Source organism: Anas acuta, chromosome 8 (assembly GCF_963932015.1).
Source record: "Anas acuta chromosome 8, bAnaAcu1.1, whole genome shotgun sequence".
Lineage (NCBI taxonomy): Eukaryota > Metazoa > Chordata > Aves > Anseriformes > Anatidae > Anas > Anas acuta.
Genome location: NC_088986.1, coordinates 12,838,150 through 12,856,276, shown reverse-complemented (window position 1 = coordinate 12,856,276; position 18,127 = coordinate 12,838,150). Strand labels below are relative to the sequence as shown.

General features: G+C 39.7%; 1 protein-coding gene across 4 annotated transcripts in view; it reads left to right on the top strand.

The window, feature by feature from the left end:
* The window catches only part of ADGRL4 (adhesion G protein-coupled receptor L4), a 76,998-nt gene that overhangs the window by 15,074 nt on the left and 43,797 nt on the right, over positions 1-18,127 (top strand). Inside the window, exon 2 of one of the 4 annotated variants that reach the window (XM_068690111.1) lies at positions 14,362-14,574. The exons of the other annotated variants lie outside the window; for them this stretch is intronic. Within the exon in view, the coding sequence (XP_068546212.1) occupies positions 14,566-14,574 (9 nt within the window). The 5' untranslated portion in view covers positions 14,362-14,565. The remainder of the gene's footprint in view (positions 1-14,361; positions 14,575-18,127) is intronic. 4 annotated transcript variants of the gene reach the window in all.

Here is an 18,127-nt window from a genome sequence, read left to right as displayed (position 1 = left end):
GCCTCTATGGAAAATAGTATGGTACAGAATTTAAGTATTGTGAATTTGTTAGATAATCACAATGCTGTACAGAGATAAAGAAGCTGCCGGATCACTGCCAGAAACAACCTCAACACAAGTTTTCTAGGCAAATTTGAGTTTATCTTCTGTACAAATTTTGGTGGAAGGAAAGGTCTCTACAAATATTCCATAGATAACATGTGCTGAAGTCGTGAGACAAAAGGGAAAAATATAATTCAACAGAATTTAGTACAATTCAGTATCTTTGATAGGCATTCTTTAAATTCAATGTAACTATACCTGTTATCATCAAATAAGATTCAGGCACAGGGATTATTCCCTTGCCAATCATAAGAATTTTATGAGATGTAACAATCCCTTCAAAAATAGCGCATCCACACAGTACTGTTTTATGTCATGCAAATGATAGCATTGTATAAACTCAAAATTTATATTTACTTGGATACTGCTACAACTAAAATCCTCCTGGATATTTTTAACCTTGCTCCCTTAGTAGTCTCTTTGGAAATACTTTTATGAAAGCATAGTGGCCACTGGCAGTGATAGATGATCCAAAAGGCTGAATCATTTCATCTTTCACAGCAGTCATTGAGAGACTCTGCACAGTACCATGCTAAGTGCCTGAAATCAGATCTTCAAGCATTCAGGATTTATACTTGGATCCAGCCTTGGTTTTCAGTGCCTAGCTGAAGTCATCCTATGTCATAATTTGGAACAACTTGAAGACATCCATGTGTGAATCACTAACACTCTCACAGGTTGCTGGTTCTCCAGTTTTCCATATCAGTCCTTACCAGCCAGGGGGGAAGGTAGAGAGTAATAAAATCTTTAATGGGAGGCTTTATTTTAGCTGATATGATGAGGTTTTCTGCAGGAGTGACATTGAAATGTGGTCCTCCTCAGTACCCTTTAACTTCGTTGTCTTCCACTGAATCAGACAAGAAAATAAACAAACCAACCAAAAATAAATAAATAAATAAATAAATAAAGTTGAAAGATTTCTTTAAATAACCTCATTTGGAAAGTTACACTGTGTACACTTTGAATTCACATTTACTAAGGAATCCACATAGTAGCATAATATTTCTTTGGATTGAATAATGAGAAAATGTGACCTTGAGCTTGCATTTCACTAGCCATCACAGTCAATACATTAAGATGTAAAATGGTAGGAAGCTATGTCTCAACATTTTCAGGTCCTTTGGAAAATTTTGTGTGCTAATAATTATATGTTTGCTGTTTTTATTGTTACTTCTCTGGTCCAGCCTTTGATAGACCAGATGCAAATTAATTTTGTCTGGTTTGTCTGTGGGCTCGTGTTAATATCAGTTGCAATGTAAAGTCCTTCCTCACATATTTGTATAAGTAAATCTGGTCACTGACTCTTCCCATTTCCATCCTCTCTGCCTTCCCTCTATATAATATCTCTGTACTGATTATTGTTAACAACATCTAGTAATTTAGCATCATCTGTGAATTTAATTCTCAGGCTGTTCATCTCTTTTTCCAGAGCATTAATAAATATGTAAAATAAAACTGGGCTTAACACCAATTCCTGTGGCAACCCAACTGGATACCTCTTCACAGCTCACTGCAGGGCTGTTTGTCATGACTCATTATCCTTTGTTTACATTCCTTCAGCCAGTTTTCAATCCACATGACAGCACTCTTATCCAAGACATTATAAATTATTTTTCTAATAAGATTTTGTGAGTCACTGTATCAAATGCTACAGCCCAGATATATTGCAGCCACCCTGTTCCTTCCATATACTAACCCAGAAAATGGTGGAGAAGCAATTACATTTGTCTGGCATGATCTTTCTTTGAAAATACAAACTATTTATTGGTCATGGTTCCCCTGTTGTTCTAGATGATTATTACGCTCATAATATTTATTCCATTATTTTAAAGGAGAGTGATAACAATTGTACCAGAAGATAGCAGCAGGTTCACTCTGCCTCCCTTTCTCCTTTTCTTTAAAATCTTTCAGGAACTGCTGAGATTCACAGCTAGGAGTTTAAGGCAAAAGGGGAAATATATCCCAAATGCATTCCCTTCAGCAATGGGGAGTCACACATGAGGAGTATTGCCAGACAGGTGTCTGAGAGCAGATTACAGCTGCTCCCATCTCTGTAGATGAGACATTAGTGAGGAGGGACAGAAAGGCTGCAAGGAGGGAGGAGAGGATTGCCATAAATATCTGAAGAGAAGAAAGGAGCAGGGGAAGTCAGAGGGACTCTCAGAACTGGGAGTTGAGTTAATAGGGGAATCCTGGAGCTATCAGCTCTAGCGGAGGATCCCTAATCTGTCATAAATTCAGTAATTTTGTCTGTTCCTCTTCATCTGAGAACTATGCCTTGCTCTGTTCCTTAGTAATCCTTGTGATTCTGTTTGCTTGATTGCATGCTACTTGGGCTTTTGGAAAATAATTAAAAAAATAACCCAGTTCTTCCATATGAATTCAGATAAAAGCATTTTATTTGTGCACTATGTATTTTGTATTGCAGCCTATCTCTTCTCATTACATCTAGGCCATGTGGAATATTAGGGACAGGAACTTTGCTTTTGTAACCCCCATGTTTGGGGTCTGAAATACATGGGCAGACTGCACGGGATTTACCAAGAGCTGTTCTTGCCTGCAGTGTGGGATCACACCGAGGATCAAATCCTTTGTGGAAGGATTACATTTTCTGCCAAATATGTGACATGGTTCAGTTTCAAGCGCATACAGAATAAATCTGTGACAAGACAGACATTTAACAGTGGCTTAGTATTTAGGACTTTCATGGGAGACAGCTCTCAGTATCTGATCTCGTAAGATCTAGTAAGGTCAATGTGGAATCCACCCACATTTAAAAAAAAAAAAAGTGGGGATGGTGTCTAATGAAGTTTTGGTACAAATTTATATATACTGCACTAGTATGGATTAGTACATCTAAATTATATGGGGAGATAACACCTGGGAAGTCACTTTTAAAGAAACTGGTTTTCTTTTCTACCAGATCTTGTCGCTGCTCTGCAAATCTTCCCTATCTTCTTTGTGTCTCTTACCCACGCTTATCCTTGGACTTTAAAATGCATTCATCAGAGATAACAGGCTTCATTTTATATATAGGTAAGGATTATCCCATGAAAACAATGCTACTGAAAACATATGATGGCTGACTAGTAAGGAGTGTGCGGACACTTTGTACATATTTTGAAATTTTCGGTCCAGCTCCTGGAAACAAACAACATGAACTCACTCAGGAGATTCCTGTTTCTTGCTGTGCTGAATGCCATATGCTCTGATAGCTCCAGAAAGCCAAACTTCCTGTGCTGGGGACAATCAGAGAGAGAAATGCTGTCACTTCCACCCTGGAAACTAACTGCCAATGAAGTTAGTTCATTAGAAGTGAATGAAGTTAGTTCTCAGACTGCTCACTTAGGAAAGTACGGGTAATAATGTAATTGGATTTCTCTGGTTTAAGTTTTAAACCAGATAAGACAGCCTAAAGACTTTGTAACCACCTTCCTCCTCTGTAATTAAAGAATGTTTAAAATAGAATAACTTGAGCTATATCATCATGACTATATGATCCCAGGATCCAACCCATACTTCAGGATTTTACCAACTGGAATAACGCTCTCATGAATAAAATAATGCAGGATAAAGTGTTGTTTATGATTTCTTTTTTCAGCAGATTACCTACGTACCTCTTGTAATACAGGCTGGCTCTGTGGAATATCAAGCACGGCAAGAGACCTGTTAGAAAAAGAATTATATTATCCAGCCAAAGCAATATCAGAAATGTCTCAGAGTCTACACTATTTTAATGTTGATTTAAAATCATATATTCATATTACCTTTTTATGTCTAGTATAGCACTGTGATGGAGCCTTTCTTTTGCCAAAGTTGCATTATCCCATTTCTCTGAGTTAGGTAAACTGTAATGTGTCTGCTTTACAGATGGGTAAACTTAGCATAAAGAGTGGGAAGCCATCGTTTTCGGTCAAGAACGCCTAAACATAAGCATTTTCATCTATATTGGCCATCCATAGTGGTACTGGCTCTGGAAATGAGCCTCTTTCCATTCATTTCTATGACAGATTATTTTACTTTAAACAATTCTTGGATAAAATACATTAGGCTTCCCTAGGGCAGGAACCTGACATCAAGACTCCCACATGAAGATCCTTCCTGCCCAGCTGGAGAAATGTGCTCATGGGCTCAGAATGATTGAATTGCCTTTTTCCAAGTGGCATAACTTCATCAGGAGATATGGGTTGCATTTCTGCTTAGGTACTGCCTGTAGATAGGCAACTGGGGTGCTTTTCATGACAAGGGGAGAGCAGAATTATTTAGAACTACCTCAAACTCCAACATGCTAAAACTGCTTATGAAGAAGACATTGCCACCACCTCCTTCTCTTTCTCTTTCTCCTTTTCTTCTTCCTGTCTTTGAATAAAAGTAGCTGCAGCTGTGCTGAGTGCAGAGCAGATCTCTCAGTGTGTTAGGTATATTATGTTTATAGGACCCTGTCCCAGTTTATAGCTGGCAGAGCCACAGGCTCTGACACAGGTTTTTACAAAAATCCTTTTGTCAAGTTGTGACTAAGGAAGAGTCTGTAGCGCAAGGCATGAAATGAGTATCCCTGTCAGCAGCCAGTCCTTTCTAGCCTGCATTTTGATCAATGTTGTATAAATCATAGTATAGTCTAAATTACAGGTATATAAATTATAACGTGTAGCATGGAATATTGGACCTGCTGTTGTTTTTAGCCTGCATACTGTGGCATAGCCAACATACTGTTTCTATCATTTTTAATAACCTTTACGGAGCAGGTGGCTGTTGCAGTTAATGCTGCTATCATTTTTCTTTCCTCATGTGATTTGCTGTGATGACAGTTCCATCATTTCATTTTGAGTATTTAAAGCTATTAGGAAGCATTTTTAGACAATCATCTTGTATAGGCATTTTCAAGCATGCCTAAAGCATATAGGGAGTCACTCCCTTTTACACTGCATATTTCTAAATAAGCATATAATATGTTTCATGTTAATCTGTGGAAAAACTATGGAAAAGATCACCAGCTGGGGTAAACTGCCTAATTTATAGTTGTGACCTTATATTCCAGATGGGGATCAAGCCCAACATCTTACAATTGCAAAGATTTCAAAGATGTGAAACATTTCTAAGATCATTGCTATATATATTTTGCATTTCAAAGATAAAATACAGAAACCAGTATGTCATCAAACCATTTAATTTTCTTCCAAGTTTGAGAGTAAATTGACAAGAGATCAGCAATTGGCAGGAGAACAGATGAAACATATTGAAAGAGCCAATTTGCTAGTATCAAGGGAGGCAGATGTGTCAGTTTTACATCTGCTGAAGCAGAGTCCTTGTAGCTGTTTTTTCCCTTCCTCTTTTTAAAACATATTTCATTACCTAAAGGTTTAATTATTAGATAATTGAATAATCCTTTAGAAATGACCAAGGAGCACTCTGTTCATTGAAGAGCTCCTTATATCACTGTGCTCTGCTTTTGGCAGTCACAGTTTGTTTGTGGAAGTTTTTGCTTTTTCCCCCAAACTTGTCACACCTGACACACACCAGATTTCAATTGCAGCTGAATAGTTTCCTGGGACCCAATACTCCAAACGACAATTTACTACCTCTTTCTTGAACTAGCTATTAAAAGAGAAGGAAAGTAGAAACAGAGTTGAGTTTTCCATTGATAGCCTACTTTGGGATGTAGGCAGAATGAACAGTGTAAGACTTAAGGAAGGAGAGGGAAAAAAAAAAAAAAAAAAACCTAAAAAACACAGACTAGGGTAAGTGCTTCTATGTTTTTCAACTCAGCCAGCAAGCTGGACCCATATGTAGTTACTTTCTTCCTGTGAAGCAGCTAGGCAGAAATGAGCTCATCGATGCCAATGGGTGTTAGTCAGAACTGTAAGTCTGAGGTATTATAGCAGCTGTAGTTTGAGGGAACGTACACAGATAATGAAATGAGTAATTCTGTGCCCTTGACTTTCATGGTTAGTAGTTGCCAGTGCCTATTCTCCTTTTCATTAGTTCAATATGTGTTAGATTCTTATGAGAAGGATTTAAAAATACATCTACAAAATGAGGTAGCAGAGCTTTGTAATTCTTGATATTGTATTAACTTCTAAGAGTCTGATACGTGGTGCATCCAGGATGTGTAAGCAAATTAGAAAACCAAAGAACTTTATGTGAGAAGTTGTAGTACCTCTGGATTTTCAGAGTCTTTGTTGACAAATGTTGTCTCTGTGAATCAGTTCTCTCATATGCATGTATCCTGAAAACTAAGGAACTGGAAACAAACAAAACACTTTTTTTCTTTTTTGGTAAAGAAAACAGACTTTCTCTGTTGCTAGGAGTTTAATAGATGTTTTCTCTTTTACTTTTTTTCTTGTATGAGGTTTGAGTATTAATATAGTTAATGTGACTTCAGGAGTTAAAGCCTTAAGGAAAAAAAAACAGAAGCATTGTAGAAGTGTTCACTTCATATACTGAAGGCTTTTTTAAAGCACTGAGCACTGTAGCCTTGAGGTACTCATTTATGCTTACAAATAACAACTATGCTCAAAATATACTATTACAGCCTTTGAATGGCCACAATTTTTACCTTAAGTTCCACATTAGACAGTTTTTTCCAAAGCAGAAAAATATACATGTATTTAGGGAAGGTCTTGGTGGTATTAGGAGAAGTGCACTACTCACTCACTGCAAGGAGGGCTGTTGACTGTGGGCTGGGGTACCACCAGGTGATCACCAGTTCTTAGCAATGGGAACAGCAGTATGAGTTTTAGAAATGAGTGCATGCAATGTGTCATTTTTCCAGGGTATTAAATGCTTGAGAGGTGGGCCCATGTGAGCTTTGTGAAGTTCAACAAGGCCAAGCACAAGGTCCTGTATCTGGGCCAAGGCAATCCCAAGCAGAAATACACACTGTGTGAAGACTGGATTCAAAGCTTCCCTGAGGAGAAGGACCTGGGGTGTTGGTTGATGAGAAGTTTGACACGAGCCAGCAATGTGTGCTTGCAGCCCAGAAAGTCAACCACGTCCTCAGCTGCATCTAAAGAAGCATGGCCAGCAGATTGTGGGAGGTGATTCTTCATGTCTGCTCTGCTCTCATGGGACTCCACCTGGAGTACTGCATTCTCTGGGGCCCCCAGCACAACAAGGACATGGACACATTAGAATGAGTCCAGGGGAGGGCTGCAAAGATAGTCAAAGGCCTGAAGCATCTCACCTGTGAAGACAGGCTGAAGGAGTTGGGGTCGTTCATTTTCCAGAGCTATTGGATTTGTCACCCATCAAAATGCCTTGTGGTTTTTCAAAGGTGTATAGAATGTGTACAATTACAAAGCTCAACAATCAAAGAAGCCTGTACTTGGCAGCACAATGTATACTTGCCTATTTTGCCCTTTATCATCGGGGCAACCTCTTGCTGATCCGCCACCAAAGATGAGACGTCCTGCTAGGCTGATGACCTCTAATTGCGCTGTTCCCCATTACCATCTCAACATTGTCTCTCAGAAGAAATCAGTGTGCTAGAGCACAGCTGAGATAAAAGGCATGGACAGTATTCATCATGCAGTTCACTGGAGAGTCCACAGCCTCTCCCTGTGCTTAGTATAGATGGGAAGTGTTCAGTAGCAGCTGGCAAATGTTGAATTATTAAATTGTGTCTACAACACTTTATATAATTATTGCCCAAATGATAGAACAGTGAGATAAGCTTGATGTCGACAAGCAGACTTATCCACCTTCAGAGTTTGGTTAACAGACTTGCTGTTTTGGAATTCAAGAAAAGTCTACTCTGTCAGGAAGGATTTAAATAGAAAATTAAATGGGCTTGCATATTGCTCTGCATGACAGGGTTTTTGTTAGCCTTCAAGGTCTGTATGATCTAACCAAGCATGTGGAAGTAAGATACATATTTCTGAGTGCTGTAATAGTTGTAGTTATTGTAGAGAATTGTTAAATATAAGCAGTTATGCTAAAATGTTATTTTAATCCACAGAATATTTAGTAGATTAAAATAATAATACTGTGCGTAGAGGCAGGAAACCTCTGCTGTAATCATTTTGGGGTGGCTTCTCAATTGGTTGTCCAACTAGAGAATTCACTGTCTGATCTTCTTATCCTTGAGGAAGCAAATGTAGACAAGAGAGATGGCTTCACAATTATGTCTTGACTAGAAATAACTGCATCAGAAAGCCTGTTTGCTTTCCCCAATCTCTTTCTGAGAAAATGCAATTAGTACATTGCTTGCTTCTTTCCACAAGATGTTTGTAGGCAGTGTTATTGTGAAGGAACACAAGCTGCCACTGCAGCCGTTTTTAAACATGCAGTTGAAACAGACAGCTCTGCTATGGTGACAGAAAACATCAAAGCAACAAAACACAGTATTTTATCTGATGGGGGTAACAATATCTCAGCTAATAAAATGGCTGTCATCCCTGCCCATTGTATAGATAAGGAAGCTGAGGATGTTTGGTTGCTCTTTGTTGGCACGCCAAGTCACAATTATCTTATGACAGCGCCTTTCTGGGATATGATTGATGAAGCATTTTGAGGGGGAAAGAGCTTCAATAAGCGAATTTCACTAGATTTCATTATGACATTGCTTGCACAACGGTTGGCAAAAACAAAAATGTTTTAAGCAAAACTAAGAAAACACAGCCTTGTTTAATCTGCCAGGGATGTCCTTGCCACATTCACTTATTTGTATTGTATATTGGATGTAAACAGCTCTAATTCTGAATTTCTTGTGTTGACCTTTTCTGGCATTAAGATCAAAGTACTTTCTGCAATAAGGATAAGTCTTTAAAGGCTTCAGTGGCCTGTCAGAGTAGGGTATGTTTAAACAGAAAATAACACAACAGTGTACTCTTTGGCTAAAACAGGCACCAAATGAAGTTCTAAAGTTCATTGCTCCTCAAGAAAACCATCATTATCTTGCAGTTTAGCCTAAAAGTGGGCCAGCTTTAAAAATGTTTTCTTCTTCCCTGGACCTTAACTCACAGGGTGATTTTGCCACTTGCCTCTAACAGATGTAACACAGATGTCCAGTTGAGAGGAAAGGGTTGCCCTCTCCTTATTTGAATCCCTAGGTGGATATGAAGACTGCTAAAGCATCCCTCTGAGCAATAGCCTGTAAAATAGTTTTTCCAAACCACGATGTTATCCTTTCCTTGATGCTGTATGCTGCTGTCTTATACCCAACATGCCTTTTTTCCCTGGCTCCAGCTGTCCCCTATCCCAGATCTTTCAGCGGGTCTCCAGAGGAGGTCCTGGAGGTTGACTTTACAGTGCCTGATTTGGAGCCAAGGCAGCTGGAGTAAGAATTTAACTCTAATCCAGTATTTTGGTATTTAACAGCTTGACCATATGAAAATAAATCATTTAAACACTACTTTTCTCTGTGTATAGTATGCATTTACATTTGGAATGTAAACCTACCCCACTTTACAGAATAAATTAGAGAAATGTTTAATGCTTACTATAATATGAAGTTCACAACAAATCTAAGCACAGAAAAATCTTTCCCATCAAACTGTTGTGGAATCTCCAGTATCCTGACTGAACTGGGACTTTTGGAGCAAAACTAAGGATATCCTATAGAACTTTCTGTGCTGGTACATACAGAGACAGGAGCAGAGGACAAAAGGACATGACATTTTTAATGAACAAAACATTTGATGCATGATGTAATTGTTTATTTTTAATTCAGGGAAACTATCTTTGCTACCGCTTTTGCTGAACCAGTTTCTTATTCAACATTTCTTGGAAGAGAAACTTATAGTGCTTTTCTGAATATTTAATAAATGGCATAGTTATCAGGATGTACCGAACATGCTATGTACATCTAACCCAATGTTTCTGGAAGTTTAGTGTATTTGATAATTAAGATATTTATCAGTGTTTGAACTTAAATATAGGTGCTTACTTTTCAAGCTTTATTTTAATAACTGAAGAATAAATACTTTATTCTTGAGTGATTTGCAGGGGAAACAAGTCATTGCCGTTTCCAGCTGAGGACTTTGCTCATGAGTAGCAATTTAATATACTGGTAGTGAGGCTTTCTGTGGTGCCTCCCTCTCTGACAGGTCCCCAGCGTGGTAGTCTGTAGAGATCTGCGTGTTTTACACTGCTTTATTCGCTATGTTATAGTAATCCTCTTTTCCTGTGGCTTCTGTCGTCTTAGTATGTAAATTATACCCCTCAATTTAATTAGTGGCAGCACTGTTTTCTCTGTATTTTGTAACTGGGACTTTGTCTCCCAGAGTCTGCTGAAATGACACAATGCAGAACTGGTTAAGCCAGGTCAAGTAGCAGCAAGCTGTGCTGTTCTGCAGCGCGATGCTACATCCAGGCTAAAAAAAAAAAAAAAAAAAAAACTGTGTTTAAATAGAGAGCAGCACTAATGTAGCACCTATGCTTGCAGTCCAGCCTACTTCTGAGCTCCATGCAGCTCTCCTGTGTGGTGCACAGGCCAAAAGTTCCAAAAGTTCACCGGTGTGGTACACAGGATCCAGTTAACCGAAGATACACAGCTTTTATACAATACATATATACCCTCCCAGCTGTCAGTACTCCCAGGCAAATGCACTTAATACAACCTGCCATGTGAAGTGTTATTATGGTAGGTAAACTTGAACTGTTTTCACTTCTGTCTTGTGCCTCGTTTCAGTGTTATTGCCTGTTAAAAGTACCACTTCTGTCCAACCTGAGGACTTTTTTCTTTACTTTTTCTTTTAATAGAAGGAACTTCTATATTTTTTGCCTGCCAAATGTTTCACATCTTTGGTCTAAGAATGTCCTTATTTGCTGTGTGTACATATATTCAAGAGAAAATAAAGTTATGTAGACAATGTCAATCATAAACAAAATATTTCAAACTAGTACATAATAACTGTTGAAAAACAGAGTGGTTGGTGTAATCACCAAGGGAAAGTCACCTTAGTTTGAGTCAGGATCCTATAGTCCTCTCACAGTCAAAATTAATTAAGGGATCTCAGTGCATTAGCTTGTTATGCCATTTGAATTTTCTGGATTGTGAGCATTAGAAAGGAAGCTCTAAAAAGAGCTATTAAGACTATGTGTCATGAGGAGACCACAGGCTCCATCACTCTAAAGCTGTAAGGTTCAGTAAGAAGGTATGTAAGAAGAAATTCAAGCTTTGTGACAGTAAGTTTAGGAAGATGTTGCTCCACAAAGGAAGCATCATACTTTTCAAATAAATTTCAGTAAGATATTTGATTATTATATGGGAAACTTTTTGTGAGTATACAAAAATCTCCAACCCTTGAGACTGAGCAGTACAATAGACCTGGTTGTTGTATTTTATAACCTATAATTCCACTTGCATCATTATATTTAGCCCTATTTGACATTAGAAGACAATAAATGAAAGCTATATATTTTTATAGTGAATTTTGTTATCCACAATGAACTGCTAGGGTCAGTCTGTCAGAATATGACTGCCAGTAGTTAAGACATTTTCACTATGGAGTTAAATGCTTAAAGCATTGACGGTAGCAGGAAATACTTCAGTGGTTATTGTTGAAGCTATTAGTCGAACTGAAGTAATGCTGGCATGTTTTCCCTTTGGGTAGAATTCCTCAGTCTAATTGTCTCCTCCTTGCCAGACCATATTTGATATCTTCAAGTTTGGAGACTGGATGTTTTCCAGTAATTAATGTTTTTTTTCTCAGTTATAGCTTAAAATTATTTCTTTTCATGGATTAGTCTGTTATCCAGTAGTGAAGCTATTGAATTGCAGAGCATTTAAATGGGATAAATTATGGAGATAATATTAAAAATAAAAAAAATGGAGGGGGGAAAAAAAAAAAACTGCTTCACCAGATCATGTGAAAGGTATGTGAGGCATTTTAGAAGATGCTTAGTTCACGTGTAAATTTTGACAAGAATTAACAGGATATTAAAATACAGGGGGAGGGGAAGGAAGAGGGAGGGCATTGTCTGCTGTAGGGGTTATTTTCTTTTAATTACACAACACTGATATTAACTTAAAGCAATATAGGTCTGTGCATCTCATAGACTAACATTAGGTCACCTCCTGACTAGTACCAGCAATCAAATTTCATCAAGCTACTCTTGTCTTGAGTAGTGTAACTTAGGTTTGACAAAAGTACATCATGAACTCAATGTCTCTGATGCCCAGACTAGACTCTGTAAAGTACTTTGTCCACTCAGAGCATAATTAGCCTGTGGTTTCAGAAATCAATGAACACTGTTCCACAACGGGAGTGTGTGGGGGGGGGAGACTTGTAGTCACTGTTCTATGGCCTTCCTTACCATCTGAGCTATTACTTCTTTCTTTCAAAGCAATTTTACCACATCTCTTATTATATTTTGCTTTTTAAATCCGAAGTAGACAGTGATACAGATCTAAAAGCAAGAAGCATTTTTAATACTGTTTTCAATATGTTACAGCAAAATAATTTTCAAAGAACAAAATTTGTTGAAGATAATGGGGTAGAATCGCACCTGTACTTTATCACACATCACCTTATTTGTGAGTGAACAGAACATCACACCCATGTTTTGCTGAGGTGTGAGAGCTCTTTCCATAACCTTTCCTCAAGCTCCCTGATGTCAGAGGAGTGGCTCCCATAAACCTACATCTTTGCTTTTATAGAAGCAGAGTCTTGGAGGGAAAACCTGTAAAGAGCAGAAGTAAAGAATGAAAACCACATTGCTCTTCCTATCAACATAATTTTTTTAAGTAGCAGAATCAAAATCATGTGGGATTTCCAGATAAACACCTATGAACCCAGTTTTCCTTTCTACGTATGGATCTGTTCTTGTTGCCCAAATAGACTTCCTACTAAAGCTCTTAAATCATGCTACTCCATGACTTAGCAAAACCATTTTGGTAGAGTTCACATTTCCTTTGCCATTCCAAAAATACTACTAAAGTGGGGAATGTAAGCTAACAGAGTTTATCTCCCCAAGACCAAGAAAGAAGTGTGATCATGTGAGTCATGAAAACTTGCGTTCATCCTGACTTCCAGCCTTATGTTTCACTTGTTGTTAGATGGGGTGCTGTTGAATAAGCCAGAGATCAAGACCTCTGAGTGATGGCCTATGTGTAACTGGCAACAGGGAACATCCATCACAGAGTCATTGGGGATTCGATATGGAAAGAGTAATGCTAACATGGTTATACTGCCTGTTTAGATGTATTTAGCATCTGTTAGATACAATTCAATGGATACCAAGATTTGGTGCGTGATAGTGTTCAACTGCTTTGCAGCTACTGGGGAACTATTTCTTCCAAAAGATGCCAGTTCAAAGTTTCTGTTGTGAAATGGAAAAGAAAGCTTGGATTTAGACCAATACCAAAATGTGTCATAGTGAGTTTATGTATTTTGGTCCAAAAAGTTCTGCATTTGGAGTTTTATGAAGTGAGTGTAAAAAATATCAAAAGCCAGATATGCTACAAAGTGAACAACAAATTTGAGACTTATTTTCCTGAGTGTAATTAGGCAATGGCTACTGCAGTAGAGTGGTATAGGTGAGGATATGAGTATGCAGCAGTATTCAGCATTTATTTATATAAACTATGGAAAGTGTTAAGCAATGTAATCAAGATTTCAGCCTAACATTCTGATGCATGTACTTTCATAATACTGGCACTGAATCAACACCATGGAAAATGTAATGGAAAGTCTACAAGAAATTACAATGCATGTAATATCTGGCTATAGGTTTGATATTATTTTTAATAAAATCTGATTCCATTTTCAGTGCTGAAACAGAACTTTTTCTTGGGCTGCATATTCAGTTCTACAGGGGCATGGTTATCTACCGATGAATCCCTGTCAATAGGGAACTGCTGTTCTGCTCAATCTGTTTTAAGCAAAACTATTCTCTGATTGTATGTATGCTGTTTTACTTTCCAGTTAAAAGATGAGTTTTAGTGAAAACAAGTGAGTTAGGAAAAAAAAAAAAAAGAGAGAGAGAGAATGACATAATATAGTAACTGGAAAGTTTCTAAAATCCTTCTGTTGGTAGCACCAAGGAAAAACACTGACGCCTGCACACTGTTGGCAATTCTAATCCAGCATATTTGCATTTAGCTGCACTTCACCTTTTTTTAATTCAGTGTTTCTGATGGAGGCAAATCAAGAAACTGATCATGTGTCTCAGTTACATTCTGTGTAATCCTGCAGAAGTAGGTTTGACACAGGGTGCTTGCCAGGGTGTTGAGGTTGGGTTCTGGTAATTAGATCTGTGTAGGGTGAGGATAGGAAGAGCAATGCGGTTTTCATTCTTTACTTCTGCTCTTTACAGGTTTTCCCTCCAAGACTCTGCTTCTATAAAAGCAAAGATGTAGGTTTATGGGAGCCACTCCTCTGACATCAGGGAGCTTGAGGTCAAGCCTGATTATGGAAAGAGCTCTCACACCTCAGCAAAACATGGGTGTGATGTTCTGTTCACTCACAAATAAGCACAGAAACAACCCTGCTGTTTCAAAGTCCACTACAAGGAGGAGTGATGGAGCAGGTGAGCTGACAAACAACTTTCTTCAGAATTGGGTGGAGATGAACCTGAACTCACCCTTTAATTCAAATAGCCATCTCTCCACAACTGGATTTTAATTTCTGGCTCCCAAGTCTATAATATAAACCACCCCCATATGAAATGACCATCAGTGATTTGCATAATTTCCAATTAAAAGCACCCTTAAGCACATACCTATCTGGATATTTCCTCTATAAATCTTTACAGAGCTCCATATACTTTCCCTTCCATGTCTGCCACTACATCCTGTCTGGGTAGTGAACTTGCATGCTTCACTGTATCACTGGTATTAAGTATTTGAAACTACTTTTTGTGTTCGGTGGAGGGCTCCCTGAGCAGAGTGGTGACAGTCCTCTGTGGACATCTGGGCACAGCTGGAATCCAGTGTTGCTGCCGCAATGTGGTGTTTTGGAAGACCCCGGAAATATTCCAGTTTTGTCTGACAAAAAAGTGTTATTTCTGATCAAAGCCTGTACTGCTAGCTTGTAGGGTGTTTGATAAAGCTCATTAGATAGTGCTTAATGTTCCTCTGCCTCATTCAAGCTGTATTATCACTAACTTACCCCCTTTTTCACATGTTGCTTTACGCGTACCATAATGGCACAACAGTGGTTTGCATATGTAAGCTGTAATGTGGTGATGCATTTCCTGGCTGTGTTGTTCAGAATCTGGATAATTATCTTCCCTTTTTGCTCTGGAATTTGGAAAAGTGCTGCCTGGAAACATTTCCCCTTTATCAAATTGTTTGCTAAGCTGTTTTTCCTCATGCTTATCTTTCGCTTGGGACCAAAATGTTTAGATTTGAGTGGTGACATCTCACTTGTACATATCCTGTTGGATAGAAGCCTTGGGTTGTTTGAGTTCACAGTATAGCTAACCAGGACTTGCATATAGGCAGCTGACAGAAGTTGCGAAATCTTCAGTGCTTGTTCTTGTGGGGGACTTCAACTTCCCTGACATATCCTGGAAGCACAACACAGCCCAGAGAAAGCAGTCTAGGAGGTTTCTGAAGAGAGTGGAAGATAGCTTCCTGACACAGCTGGCTAGTGAGCCTACCAGGGGTGGCGCCCCGCTAGACCTTCTCTTCACAAACAGAGAAGGACTGGTGGAGGATGTGATTGTCGGGAGCTGTCTTGGGCAGAGTGGCCACAAAATGGTGGAGTTCTCTATTCTTGGCGAGGCCAGGAAGGGGACCAGTAAAACCGCTGTATTGGACTTCCGGAGGGCTGACTTTGAACTGCTGAGGACACTGGTTAGCCGAGTTTCTTGGGAGGCGGTTCTGAAGGGCAGAGGAGTCCAGGAAGGCTGGGCGCTCTTCAAGAGGGACATCTTAATGGTGCAGGAACGGTCTGTCCCCACGTGCCCAAAGACGAGCTGGCGGGGAAGAAGACTGGCCTGGCTGAACAGAGAATTGTGGCTTGAGCTTAGAAGAAAAAAGAGGGTTTATAATCTTTGGAAAAGCGGGCAGACCACTAGGGAGGACTATAAGGATGTTGTGAGGCTGTGCAGGGACAAAATTAGAAAGGCCAAAGCTCATCTGGAGCTCAATCTGGCTACTGCCGTTAAAGATAACAAAAAATGTTTTCATAAATACATCAACACCAAAAGGAGGACTAAGGAGAATCTCCATCCTTTACTGGATGCGGGGGGAAACTTAGTTATAAGAGATGAGGAAAAGGCAGAGGTGCTTAATGCCTTCTTCGCCTCAGTCTTTTGCGGCAATACCGGTTGTTCTCTGGATACCCAGTACCCTGAGCTGGTGGAAGGGGATAGGGAGCAGGATGTGGCCCTCACTATCCACGAAGAAATGGTTGGTGACCTGGTACGGCACTTGGATGTGCGCAAGTCGATGGGGCCGGATGGGATCCACCTGAGGGTACTGAGAGAACTGGCAGAGGAGCTGGCCAAGCCGCTTACCATCATTTATCAACAGTCCTGGCTATTGGGGGAGGTCCCAGTTGACTGGCGGCTAGCAAACGTGACACCCATCTACAAGAAGGGCCGGAGGGCAGACCCGGGAAACTACAGGCCTGTCAGTTTGACCTCAGTGCCAGGGAAGCTCATGGAGCAGATTATCTTGAGAGTCATCACGCAGCACTTGCAGGGCCAGCAGGCAATCAGGTCCAGTCAGCATGGGTTTATGAAAGGCAGGTCCTGCTTGACAAACCTGATCTCCTTCTATGACAAAGTGACGCGCTGGGTGGATGAGGGAAAGGCTGTGGATGTGGTCTACCTTGACTTCAGCAAGGCTTTTGACACTGCTTCCCACAGTATTCTCCTCAAGAAACTGGCTGCTCGTGGCTTGGACTGGCGCACGCTTTGTTGGGTTAGAAACTGGCTGGATAGCCGGGCCCAAAGAGTCGTGGTGAATGGAGTCAAGTCCAGTTGCAGGCCAGTCACTAGTGGCATTCCCCAGGGCTCAGTGCTGGGGCCAGTCCTCTTTAATATCTTCATCAATGATCTGGATGAGGGCATTGAGTGCACCCTCAGTAAGTTTGCAGATGACACCAAGCTATGTGCATGTGTCGATCTGCTTGAGGGTAGGAAGGCTCTGCAGGAGGATCTGGATAGGCTGCACCGATCTGGGGTTTGCACACCCAACCTGAAGCTAACCACTTGCAGCAGTACAACTCTGAATCTCCATTAGTCACTGCAGCTCTGAGGTCTCCTATGGGAAGAGTGGTGGGTCACGTTGCTGCTGTCTGCAAGGCATATGCCTGAAGACTCCTGCTCTCCAAAGAAGGAGGGGAGACAATGCTGGGAAAAGGGTTTGACAGGGCCTCTCAAGAGCTATTTATCCCCATTTTCCCTTTGTTTCACTGATCTGAGCACCCTGTTCCTTTTTGTTCTCAAAATCCTACAGATGCTTGTATGTATATGTTTTGTTTCCAGTCAATGACTAGCACTTCTAAAGACATTTTTTTTTCCTCCTCTTGTTCTTCACATATGAGTGATCACAAATTACAGATTTATGTTTTTTTCTCCTCTTTTTTGATACTTCACAAGCATTGAAAAAGCAGGTTGTTCTATGTGGCTAAACAAGTGACAATCTCATCACTGGCACTTACCCAATAATAGTTTTTCATGTTTAATTTGTAATGTCTGAAAATACTAGCAAGACATGAAGGAAGCAGCTTAAATAATATATTTACCTTGTCCCTTCTTTAAAACTCAACCCAAGTGTATTTTGATATGTAGGAACATGTCTTTGCTCCTTTTAGTCTGTTTTGACCCATTCCTTAAAATGGGGCCATAAGATATTTTTTTTTTTTTTTTACTTTTTTTGTGAGGACTTGTAGTTCATCCAGACACACAAAAACTCTTTATCTGAAATCACCTCTATATATACACATAGTCTGTGAAGAGTGTGAAAGAAAGTGTGTTTGCTGATCCAAGGACTTCTAGGAGTACCAGCTAGCTGCAGAGCCATCAAGTTTAAACCAGTCAAAAACTCCTATCAAGCTATTCAAATGTCCCAAGAAGGCATTGTGAAGGGCTCTTACAAGGAGGTAGAGAGCTATGAAATTCAAGCAAG